This window comes from Macrotis lagotis, chromosome 5 (genome assembly GCF_037893015.1).
Source record: "Macrotis lagotis isolate mMagLag1 chromosome 5, bilby.v1.9.chrom.fasta, whole genome shotgun sequence".
NCBI lineage: Eukaryota > Metazoa > Chordata > Mammalia > Peramelemorphia > Peramelidae > Macrotis > Macrotis lagotis.
The window spans coordinates 200,971,491-200,984,735 of record NC_133662.1 but is presented as its reverse complement, the minus strand read 5'-3'; the positions used below and the strand labels follow the sequence as shown (position 1 = coordinate 200,984,735).

The window sequence follows — 13,245 nt, the reverse complement described above, 5'->3', positions numbered from 1 at the left end:
CACCTGACTGGCAGCTTTCTTGTGATGAGTTTCTCTGACAATAAAGTACATTAAAAGGCATTGGTCCTTAATGACAGTTCAATGCTCCACCAACCATCTTTGAACCCTGGATCATCTCTGCACCATCATAATACTACAGGTAAGCAATATGAATACATGCTAATAATGAAAATTTAATTAACAAGAACAAGAACTGTTGAAGACATCAAAACTTAGAAAAATTGGTATAGCAAATATAGTTTGGAAAGAGGTCTCAGTGGAACTGATGTTATTAAGGTCAAGCTTTTTCCAACACACACCCAGAAAAATACTTAGACTGCAATAAGATCAGTCTGACTTCTTGAAGATTTTATCAAATGATCACTTCCATGCCTAAAGAGAAAATCTGACCCTTAGTAAATGAGTGGTTTGGTTTTGTTTTTGTCCGTTGTTATAAACAGCTCTCAGTTTTCACTGGTTTATGCAACTCTCAATGAAAAAACTCTTAGAAATTTGCCTGAGTTAAGGACTAATACCAGTGTCATGTTCTTTAAACATGAAATTAAAAGATTTTTGCATGAACAAAATCAGTGCAGTTAGAAAAAGATGAAAAACTGTTGATTTAGGAGAGAGAATCTTTCATAAAATATCTCTGTTAAAAAGTCTGATAAGCAGGATAAACAGGGAATCAAAACAAGTAATACAAGAACAGGAGCCATTCCCCAATAGATAAATGATAAAATTATATGAACAAATAATTCTCAAAAGAAGATTTAAAACTATTTATAAATATTTGAAATATTTATCCAAATCATAAATATGAATAGAAATGAAAACTAAAACAATTCTGAGATTTCATTTGATAACCAATAAACTGGCAAACAGGATAAAGGATAGGCTAGTGAATGTTGAAAAGATGGTAGGAAGACAAGCACATTGACAAACTGTTGGTGAAGTGGTTTTCTGGAAAACAATTTGGAATCATGTGGGGGGGGTGGGGGGGAGGGAAGCAACTGAAATCTCTATACGTTTGACCCAAGTTGCATACTTGGGTCTAGTTGCACACCCCTAAAGAGATTAAAAAAAAAAAGCTGGGAAAGTCTCACATATAACGCAATAGTCACAGGCACATTTTTTGTGTGTATATAGGAACAAAAACCTAGAAATAAAGTGGAAAAACATTGATTAGGGAATGGCTAAACAAATTATGGTATATAAATGTAATGTAATACAACTGCAGCATAAGATACTATGGAGAGAGAATCTTGGAAAGACATATGAACTGTTATTTCCCATTGTATCATTTTAAACTTACCAATTGCTTAAAAAAGAAATGGTAATGCTTTAACTAGAATAATTTTCATCATGAACATTGTCTGTTATATTGTACTCGAGATCTTTTCATTTTTACTATTGTTTCCCCATCTTGCATTGTAATTGTTCATGGGAAGTGTTCTTTTGAACTTACTTTTGCCACTATACTTTTTCATACTAGGCTTTCCATATTTCTCTGACTATTCATATTCCATATTCCTTAATGTTTCTTCTTTACTGGACAAGTCTCTTTTCTAGCTTGCACTGATTTTTTTTTCATTGAGTTTAGTTGAATATATCTTTTTTTTCATTCATTCCATTACTATTTCCTCTGGCTACAACAAAAGCCACATGTCAAATGGTGCCAGAAAGGAATGACAAAATGGAGAAATGTCAACAATTTTTCATCATCTCCAGTTTCTTCATTCAAAAATGTGTTCATTGAGTAATTTTGTCCCTTTCCCATTTTGTTTCTTCTTCATTTCAATAATGAACTCCAGGGGCAGCTAGGTGGTGCAGTGGATAGAGCACTGGCCCTGGAGTCAGGAGTACCTGAGTTCAAATCCAGCCTCAGACACTTAATAATTACCTAGCTGTGTGTCCTTGGGCAAGTCACTTAACCCCATGTCTAAAAATAAAAAAATAAAATAAAATAATGAACTTCAAACAGATTTTGAAAAGTTCATTGTAATGTCTCTATCTGAGTGAAGTAAATTTCAAAGAAGTTAATCATAAACTAGAAGATGAAGGGAATTAATATGATTACTAATGGATCAAGAAAAAACCAAGAGAAAATTATAAAATTTATAATATTGGCCATTCAACACTCTTTTAAGTTTTCTTTTTGAAAAAGTATATTCTATTGTTGCCTTTTGTCTTTCTATTACAGTTATTTCACTGACAAACATTAGCTCTAAATTGAACCGTTTCTTGACAATATTAACATTTGACTTTTGGTCTTCAGTTTTACTATAATAATAATAGCTAATATTTATATAGAGCTTATTATGTGCAGGCACTGTGCTAAGTACTTTACAGCTATTTCTCCCTTGATCCTCACAACAATTCTGGTAGATAGGAGCTATTAGTATATATCTTTTTTTAACAGATGAAGAAACTGAGGCAAATGTAAGCTAAGTAACTTGCCCAGCATCACACATATCTCATGTCTGAGACTGAATTTGAATTAAAGCCTTTCTATTTCTAGTGGTCTATCAATTGTGTCATTTAGCTACCTATATCATTAACCCCTCTAAATATTGCCGTAAGAAAACACAAATTTTATATAAACTACTTCCTACTGCTAGCTGATTTTATCTTTGTAATGATAAAAATTAATATTTATGTATTGCTTTAAGGTTTGCAATGTAACATGGGTATGAGTATGCATGTATGTATGTGTGTTTATACCTACACATATAAACACACATGAAAGCATGTGTTTTCCTCCTCACCAAAATTTCATGAGTTAGGATATAGTATTTTCGTCGTTATATAGTTGAGGAAACAGATTGAGATGGGTTAAAGTAATTCATTTAGAGCATGTGGATCACATAGCAAGCAAATAAATAACTGTGTAAAATTGAAACCCAGGTCCTCCTGACTTGGGGTCATTCCTCTATCTGCTTTGCCACATGAATTCTCCATTATATATTTACAGATCAGGTCCCCCTTACAGATGGGTACTCCATGTTCAAGGGTTTCTTTGGTTCTACACTCCTAAAAATTGTAGTTGATAAGCATCCATCAATTCTTTTATTAGTCAACCAGAAGATCCAATAGCCTGAAACAAAGACTTTTTGCTAAAGTGGCATAGTAAGAAAATTAGCAATAAAATATCTTACCCTGGTGCGTACTCCTCTATTAATAATCCCAACATCACTGGAAATAATGGATGCGAATAGAGTTCACAAGGAGAAGAGTATACATATAGGAAATATATTAACAAAAAACAAAGAAGGGAAATTTATGTTTCATATACTGCAGGAACAGAAGACATTTTCTTCTCCCGAGCTTTTTATGTTGGTTGAATCTATGCAGAGGTGAGTACAGGGCTTTGTTGCTTGGTCATTACTTGGTAAATCATCTCTACCTTAGGGCTCATCTAAAATTCTGGCATGGGGTATTAATGTGATTTTTTAAAGAAAGATCTACTCTCCCTTAGTTTTAAACCAGCAGGAACCCCTTCCATCCTGTAGACTTGGGGTTTCTACTCAGTGCTTGGTCATTTGCAGCCTTAAGTACCAGACTCTATTTTCACCAACTATTCTTGAGTTTTGAATATCCTGTTTATGAAACTGAATTGGTGGAAAGAACAGGATCCCAAAGAATTCACTTTCAGCCAACCAAGTCCTGCTTCTGACATTTGCTTAACCATGTTTCCTAATCATTTCATATAAAAGCATGGCCTCAAAATCTGAAAGGAGCTCTGCCCTACAACCTTACAAATATGCTGATATGCAGTTAGATCTTGATTTGTATATATGTGTGTATATATATATATATATATATATATATATATGTATCCCCTAAAATGGTTTCATGTATTCAATGCATACTATGTTAAATATGGTAATCAATTCCATAGAAATATACAGTAGCAATTTGAATAATGCAATCAGTTTAGGAGATTCATTATTCACACTAATTAGGAATAAGTTCTACAAAATTAAAGAACAGTTAGAGAAATAGTATTTGGAACCTCTCTAAGCCTCAGTTTCCTTATCTGAAATGAGAATGACAGTTATTATGCTACTGCTTATCTTACAGAGTAATGATGAGAAAAGTATTTAGCAAATCGTAGAGAATGATAAAAATGTGAGTTACTCTTAGACTAAGGATCACTGATCTCTCTGTCCACTCTATAATTGAAAGTTCCTCTATGTGTTGCTTCCTCCTAATAGATGTTTAACTACTTGAGAACTCTTTCATTTCTATCTGTATTCCCACAGTATTTAGGTAATGATTGGAATATAATAAGCACTTAATCCATGCTTCATTCATTCATTTATTCCTGCTCCTCCCTCCAGTATAATTACATCTTCTGAGAGATGTCGTCGATAAATCAACTTTTTTGTCTCTGGTGAAATTGGTGACCCCTTCTCTCATGTGAAAGAACCATGTCAGAAACTGCAGTTTGTACGGGGGCTGTCCATGCTGCAAAGGAAGTGTGGGAAACCAGGATCAAGAAGCAAACTGAAGACTTGAAACGAGAAAAAGAATTTCAACAGAAGTAGGTTCAAAAAATTGTTATTAATTATAGCTTCCTACTCTGACATCCTTGGGAACAGAAAGCATTTACAACTCCAGTGGTGCTTCACAACTCAGGAGCCTTTCTAGGCAAAGTCAAAGAACAAGGAGTCTTCATTGATGGTAATTTTGATGTCTGTGACTCTTATTCATTCAGACACTCAATGCCCTCCAAAGGAGATAAATGAGTAGTGTCATCCAGGAAAGCTCTTAAGTTTTCCACTCAGGACTGGGTCTCTTTCTCTTTGCAGAAAAATGTCATAAGAAAGTGTTCTGGGTAGCTCGTCATAGCAATGGGTCATCTAATTTTGGTAGAGTTTAATGTATTTGGGTAGCTTGGGATGATTGGTGTGGCCTAACACAAGAATCTGGCCAGCTCTTCTTTTAAAAAAAAATTTTAATGAAGTATTTATTATGTCTTCCTTCTACTCTCCCAACCCCAAGACAAAACCAAACTGAACAAACCAATAAAAAAAATGGTGTAAGAAATGTGCATACTCATCCAAAACAAATGGCCAAATCCCCAAATGTGACTCATTCGGTATATTGGAAATGGTGAGTGCCAAACTTGTAGTCAGGAAGACCTGAATTCAAGTGTGACCTTAGACACTTACTAGCTATGTGATCCTGGGCAAATCATTTAAGTTCTCTCATTCTTAGTCTCAATTTCCTTTTCTATAAAAAGGGAATAATAATAATAGCATCTACTTCCCAGAGATTTTGTGAGGGCAAAAAAAGAGACAATATTTATAAAGTGCTTTGCAAACCTTAAAGTACTACTAAAAAGATAGCTATTATTATTAGAGTATCAACATCATGATCATCATCTTCTCTGTCAGGAAAGTGAGTGTAATTTTCCTCTCTTGTGGCTGCTTTGGTTTGGGTTATTTTCTTAGATGCTATAGCTCCCACCTCCAATGCTCTAACTACGGTCAGGCTTTCTCAAGGCTACAGAGTATCAGCAACACCTTGTGGCTCCTGCAGGTCTGGCCACAAATTCCTTGGTTCCTCTCAGTTCTCTTACAGGTATTAGCACTACTTCTATACTGTCTCTCCCTCCTTCCTATCTCCCTCGAAGGTCTCACTCAGTTAAACAGAGATCCAAATGGAAAAAGGTCAGTTAGGTGAAGTTCAACTTTTATCAATTAATCAGACCATCAACATGTATTTGTGCCACAAACTACTATGTGAAAGGGACTATGCTAGATGCTAAGGAAACAAAGGCAGAGGCAGTTCTTTGCTTCCTTACAAACACTGTGAGAGACAATATGAACATATATAAGTATATATAGAATAAACAACTGAAACAGACACAAAATGAATAAGAAGGCTGTTCAATTTAAAGCTGTTATATTGAAAAGAGTGAGGGCACTTGGGGAATCGGGAAAGACTTGATGTAGAAGAGATGGTGTTTCTGCTGAATCTTGCAGTGAGAGAATTGGTGAAGAAGAGGTATGTCCAACATCTCTGTCCTTTTTTTCTAAAAGTATTCCAGAAGGCATCCACTTCCCTGAGATCTTCCATTTCCAAAAATCACAGAATTACCATTAAATCTCAGAGGTGGATGCCATGAAATTCAACCCATAGCTGAATAAGCATACTCTCTATAACCTATCAGACAGATAAAGTTTTTGCTTGAAAATGTCTGTTGCCTGGTAAGGGAGTCCAAACCCAGCTTATTAGGGCATTGTTCTTTACACTCCTTCCCTAGTGGTTTTCTACTTCCTCTTCATTGCTCCTAATTATGCTCTCTGGGGAAAAGCAGGACAAATTTAATTCCTGTTTAAATCCACAAAGATATATTTATTGAACATCCTCTAATTTTTTTCTCTTCTTCAAGCTGAAGATCCTTATTTAATTTAACTATTTAGTCCCCATATGTCATGATCTCAAAACCCCTTCACTATACTGGTCACTCTCTGCTGGAGGCTTTCTAGTCTGCCTTAATCACTTTTAAAATGTGATACTTGGAGAACTGAACATTCAGATAGGGTCTGATCGGACAGAGGACATACTGTCGTTTCCTACTTTTGATTATATTGTTTGTTGTGCTCTAAAAGTACCAGAGAATTCTTTTGAGCCCAGATGTATGATTTTACACTTATCCGTTTTAAATGTCATCTTCTTGGATCTATGATTTTGTGATATGGATTTTTTGTGGATTCGCTATTTGGCAACAGTTTGACATAGAGACCAGGCACTGGGCTAACGGTGCTGCTATTGGCACGGCTCTTGGTCTCAGGTCCTGAGGCTGATGAGGTTTTATTATCTTCTGGCATCTACTCTTACAATATCGTGTCTTTCTGCGAAATACAGGCATAGCAAATGCAAAATGCTACACTTGAACAACAACAACAAAAGCCCGACTCAAAAATAGGGTGAGACGGTAGGCCGTAAGAATAAGTTGTAAAGAAGGGGTTTTAGGGAACCGCAAGTCACTCTGCTCCGAACTGAGAATACAAAAATGTGCCCAGGAAATGAAAGGAAAAAGGAGGAGGGCAGGAAGGGGAGGAGAGAAGGACAGGGAGAAGAAGGGCGGGGAGGAGGAGGAGGAGGAGGAGGAGGAGGAGGAGGAGGAGGAGGAGGAGGAGGAGGAGGAGGAGGAGGAGGAGGAGGAGGAGGAGGAGGAGGAGGAGGAGGAGGAGGAGGAGGAGGAAGAGGAAGAGGAGGAGGAGGAGGAGGAGGAGGAGGAGGAGGAGGAGGAGGAGGAGGAGGAGTTTTTCAAAGGACAAAAATTCAGAAGGTGATGAGTCGGAAGTGAGATGAGCAGGAAGTGAGATGTTTCAGACTTTGGATAATAAAGAGGAAGAATGGAAGGAAGCAGAAGAGGTGAAGGAGGAAAATAAGAGCAGCGGAGGAGTACTTTTCATGTTATCTCATTTTATCCTCACGATAACTGTATGAGGTAGAGAGTATAGAGATTATATTTTGGGGAAACAATCTAATTTGGTTAAAACACAGAATCCTCTTTTCCAGGATAAATATTCTTAGTTTCTTCTGATGGTCCTCATGTGGCATGCTTTCTAGCTTCCTTATCCTTCTGGTCATTCACTTTGATACTCTTTCTAGCTTTTCAAAGTTCTTCCTAGACTGTGACTTCCAAAACAAAACAAAATTGCAAGCTTGGATCGATCAAGAGGCCTATAGCCTCGGACATTCTAGAGCAAGAATTCTTAACCTTTTTGTGTCATAGTCCCCCCCCCCCCCCCCCCATAGTCTGGTGAAACCTGTTGACCACTTCTTAAAATAATGTTTTTAAATGAAAAAAAAATACATTGACATAAACAAAAATGATTATATTAAAAACAGTTATAAAAATACAAAAAATTACATGTTCACAGGGATATCCTGTTCAGATTAATACCAATCCATTCATCATTACTATTTAGATCCAGTTCATTAAATTAGTTCTGAATTCATCTGTCCTATCATTCAACCTACAATTCTCCCTCTTGGCCAAAAGAATTTTGTATGAGATTGCTAAATGGTTTGCTACTGCTAAATATGCCAGATATACTATGTCTCTGACATTTTTCATATTATCAATTGCATCGCGGTTTCATCTAGAGTTGAAACATGTCAGAGGTCATCTAGTCCAATTCCCTCATCTTACATTGGAGGAAATAGAGGCCCAAAAGGTTAAATGAGTTGCTTACAATTATACAGGTACCAGGGACGGCTAGGTGGCGCAGTGGATAAAGCATCGGCCCTGGAGTTAGGAGTACCTGGGTTCAAGTCTGGGTTCAGACACTTAATAATTACCTAGCTGTGTGGCCTTGGGCAAGCCACTTAACCCCATTTGCCTTGCAAAATCCTAAAAAAAAAATTACATAGGTAGCATGTATTGATGGCGTAATTTGAATTCTGGCCCTTTGACTCCAGAGCCACTGATATTTCTTTTGTGCCTTCTTCCATAAAGAAATCTAGACAACTCCCAGAGAACTTAAGTTGGTTTACTTGATTTTTCTTTTATAAATGGAAATTATTACAACCATAGCATTTACCCCAGATCTACTAGATGACTATACCATCTCGGTCTAACAGAAAAATGAACATATAATCAAAACAGTTACTTACATACAGGTCCCTTAAATAAAGGATATTTGAAGTTTAGGGTCTTTGAAAAAGGACTTTCAGCATTATTTTTCCAACTTTCAGTATTATTTTTGGTTTTTTAATGTTATTTCTCCTGAGTCGTCAATGTGGAAATTTAAATGTTTCCCATTTTCTTCACTAAAATGAATTCTTGGTTTCCTAGGCTAGTTCGAATCTGGGAAGAAAGAGTAAGCTTAACCAAGCTAAAGGAAAAAGTCATCAGGGAAGATGGAAGGGTCATTTTAAAGATAGAAAAAGAAGAATGGAAGGTAATCAGAGGAACTTATTTTCAATGTTCTAATTTTTGCATTCTCTTTATAGAGTTTATGGCGTGTTGTGTTCAGTTTATAACATTCTGCCAAGATGATAATTAGGAAAGCTTGCAAAATGTAGAAGTTCAAATTTTAAAAAGTACTGAAGGTGACGCACATAAACAGACTAATAAACTTCTCTAAAATGTCAACTTAATCCTCAATATTTATATTAGATTTGTCCATATTGATCAGTTAGAAGAAATAATTGAGCCATGCTTTTTTAAATTTAGTTTTCATCTTTCTTATTTAATAAGCTACAGAAACATTCACCAAAATGCTGATCAGGGTAAAATAGACCCTCACATGAAGATTCCATAGATTTGGCATGGAAAGGAAAAGGAAAAAATTTAATTTTTCATTAGGATGACAATATCACATGGAAGTCATTTAGTCCAAATCTTTCATTTTACAATGAATTTTAAAACAACACCTAGAGAAGGGTGGCTAGATGGCACAGTGGATAGAGCTCCAGCCCTGGAGTCAGGAGTACTGAGTTCAAATGTGGCCTCAGACATTTAATACTTACCCAGCTGTGTGGCCTTGGGTAAGGCACTTAACCCCATGCCTTGCAAAAAACCTAAAAAAACAAAAACAAACAAAAAACACCTAGAGAGACTATATGATTTTTTTTTCAGGGTTGCACAGTTAATAATAGTCTAGGAGGTGGGCAAGGGTATATTCACAAAGGATTAACACTGTTTCTTCACAGAACATACTTTTAAGTATAATCTGCCATATTAATGTTTTCTCTATCACTTTAAGTTCAGCCAATCAACAAAACAATAAATCAAGTCATTATTTGAAGCAATTGAAAATTTCCAAGGAATAAATACTGATACTGAAATTTTAACAATTGGCTCTTGCTCCAATAATAAATGGTTCCAGTAAAACTCTGGGAAAAGGCAAAGCTATAGAAATCAGATCTTCCTGACTACAAGTACAATAGTCTGTTGACCAGACCAGCTAACTCTCATTGAATCAAATGCTTTATTTCTATGCTTTTCCCTTTGTCTAGATTTTCCTCCCCCTTCTCCATTCCCATATACCCCATTGGATTCCTTTTCATTCTTTGAAGTTCAAAGTTCAATTCAAAGCTACCTTTGTTAGAAAACATTCCTGTATCTTTTTAATTTGTTGAAAATTTGTCTCCGCAAATTATACACATTCTATTTAATTTTATACCTCTTTGTTTAAGAGTATTTAGGGGCAGCTGAGTGGTGTTGTGGATAGAGCACTGAGTCTGTAGTCAGAAACACCTGAGTTCGAATTTGACCCTGGGCAAGTTACTGAACCCTGTTTGCCTCAGTCTTCATTTGTAATATGAGCTGGAGAAGGAAATGATAGCCCACTCCAGTATCTCAACCAAGAACACCTCAAATGAGGTCACAGAAAGTCAGATGTGACTGAAAAATGACTGAACAACAACAATGTAAGAGGGTTGCAAAGGACTTTATGTAAGTTATGTTATTTGTTTCTCACAATGGGTTTTATGATAGAGGGGTCAAATTACTCTCTTTTCTAGAGAAGAAATTCTAAGTGAGAGAAATCATCAATATTAGGGTATTACATAACTGCTGCAATAGAGTAGAGCTATGTAATGAACAAAATGGTAAGAGAAATATAAAAAGGAAAAGCATCTACAATTCATAAACTACTTCAACATTCTCAATAAATTTACTGTGGTTATCAAGTTCAAAGCTACTTATCGGGGCGGCTAGGTGACATAGTGGATAAATCACCAGCCCTGAGTCAGGAGTACTTGGGTTCAAATCCGGTCTCAGACACTTAATAATTACCTAGCTGTGTGGCCTTGGGCAAGCCACTTAACCCCATTGCCTTGCAAAAACCTAAAAAAAAAAAGCTACTTATCTATTGTTGTCATAGTAGATTTATAAAACACAGGCCATGATCTCCAAAAACTCAGCAAAGACTATTAAGTAAATGACAAAGAACCAGATCTTTCCTCTTTTTAAGTCTTCAAATAATAGTTTAGAAGTTAGAAACCAACTGTAGTTTGTAAGACTAGAATCTCCAAAGAAAGATATTTTCAATGGGCTTTTTTTTTCAATTACCATTAGACTCAATCTTACTCTTCTTGTAATGCCTGGTCTTTTGTTTATGCATATGGATATATTTTTATGCTTTTAATTATTTGGAAAGGGTCCCTGAATTTATTTTTTCTACCTTTTTGAGGCAATAAGGAGAGTAGTGTTCAGGGAATTTCAAACTCACACTGGGCAAATATATTAATTTTCTTACCAGGATTCATAGAGATAAAATTTGATTTGGGGATTAGTCTTGGAATTCCAATACCTATGATCTTTCTATTTTTGTTCTTTTGTTAATATGAACAATCCAAAATGTCCTAATGTTAATTAAAAATAGTTTAAATTTAAAAATGGAGGAATAAATTTCTCAATATTTGTAGTTATGCAAAATGTTAAAAAATAACTTATGAGGATTCCTAATTTTATTTCTCATCATAAAAAGGTAGCAATACTGTGTTCTTCAAGGCTATTTCAACAAAATTATAAAAGGATAGTATGATCTACTTTAGCTGATAAAGTTTACTATTTAAACCCAATAATGTATTTTATAGTATCTAATTACCATACTAGTTAAATTCAGGAAAATTCATCTCTGGACTGGATGCAGGGGGGATGGAAAAACAGAAAAAAATAGTAAAAACCAAAGACAAAAGACAAAATCTGACTTCATATCATTTGACCTTTTATTAATGAGGAAATGGTTTTTATTCTTTCAAATTTGAAGTAGTCTTTATGTTCCTTATGTTCCTACTAAGGTATAGAGGATTTGTGAGTAGCATCAGTAGAAGAAGTAGCCACACCATCAAAACCCACAAATTCTTGAATTAAAATCAAAGATCAGCAATCTGAAGCTAGAAGGATCTTCAGAAGTCATTCAGTCCACCTCTCTCATTTTATAGATTTGGAGACTGAGGCCCAGAGAAGTTGAGGGGACTTATCCTAAGTTACACAGGTAGTAAAGTCAATCAGAAAAAAAAAAAGAATATTTTTATAATAGTTTCAAAACCAAACAATAACAGCTAATATTTACAGAGCACTTTTGAGCTTTGCAAAACATTTTATAAATATCTTACTTGAGGTGAGTGCCCATTTACACATTGGAAAACTGAAGATAAGAGAGGTTAGGTGACTTGCACAGGGTCACGTAGCTAGTTGGTGTCTAAGCCAAGATTTGAACTTGTCTTTTTGACAAGTTTTTTTTTGGTTACTCTCTGCTCTGGATCACTTAGTCACAATAGCTCTTCTGCAGCCATACTGACTTTCAGAAAACCAGGACACTGTAAATAAAAACAACAGCAATACCTAAATCATAAACTAATTCTACTTGTAATTCTTTTCTCTGGGTTTAGACCCTTCCTTCTTCTCTATTAAAATTGAATCAGCTTCAGGAGTGGCAGCTTCATAGAACCGGCTTAGTAAAAATTCCTGAATTCATTGGACGATTCCAGAACCTTATTGTATTGGATTTATCCAGAAATGCAATTTCAGAGATACCTCGAGGAATTGGTAAGGAATTATTGTTTCATGGGAGAATTCTTCTGTTGTAAGACTGATTTTTGTCTAAGGATTTGTGGAGTAAAGATATCGTTTTCATATACACATTAATTCCCTAAATATAGTAGAAACAAACTGCTCTAGATGGAGCCAAGGAGGGTCTCATAGGTCAGGATTATTAAAATTGTTCAGAGAAACTTTTGTTTTACAAAAATAAAAACCTGGGGCGGCTAGGTGGCGCAATGGATAAAGTACTGGCCCTGGAGTCAGGAGTACCTGGGTTCAAATCCGGTCTCAGACACTTAATAATTACCTAGTTGTGTGGCCTTGGGCAAGCCACTTAACCCAATTTGCCTTGCAAAAACCTAAAAAAAAATCTAATTTTAATTCAATTCAACAGATATTTGCCTACTATGTGACTGACACTGGTCTAAAACAGACTTCATGTGTTAAATGATATGAATAAGGGAAAGAATTTCATCTCACAGTTTGGAAAAGATGCTGAGATGTTGACATAAAAACAGAAATGCAACATAGGAAGATATCCTGAACAAAACTGGTCAATCATGTGTTCGTTGTGAGTTACCACCCAATCTGCAGGCTTCTTGGTTTGAAATAATTTTTCAGAGGGATGCTGAACATTCTCCTAGCTTTTAAGAAAGGAGGGAGGGAAAAAAAATAGAAAGGAGGGAGGGGTCTGTCTGTAATGAAGTGATAAGAGAAGGGACAAGACCTAGTTTGAGGACATGAAA

The 13,245-nt window shown here is 35.6% G+C and overlaps 1 protein-coding gene across 5 annotated transcripts in view; it reads left to right on the top strand.

The window, feature by feature from the left end:
• The window catches only part of LRRC39 (leucine rich repeat containing 39), a 30,168-nt gene that overhangs the window by 1,545 nt on the left and 15,378 nt on the right, over window positions 1-13,245 (top strand). For 2 of the 5 annotated variants that reach the window (XM_074188263.1, XM_074188259.1), the window contains exons 2-4: window positions 4,323-4,525; window positions 8,801-8,906; window positions 12,349-12,505. In XM_074188263.1, the coding sequence (XP_074044364.1) occupies window positions 4,413-4,525; window positions 8,801-8,906; window positions 12,349-12,505 (376 nt within the window). In that variant the 5' untranslated portion in view covers window positions 4,323-4,412. Of the gene's footprint in view, window positions 1-77; window positions 140-3,279; window positions 3,336-4,322; window positions 4,526-8,800; window positions 8,907-12,348; window positions 12,506-13,245 lie in introns of all 5 variants that reach the window. The other 3 variants (XM_074188261.1, XM_074188260.1, XM_074188262.1) reach the window with 3 other exon arrangements.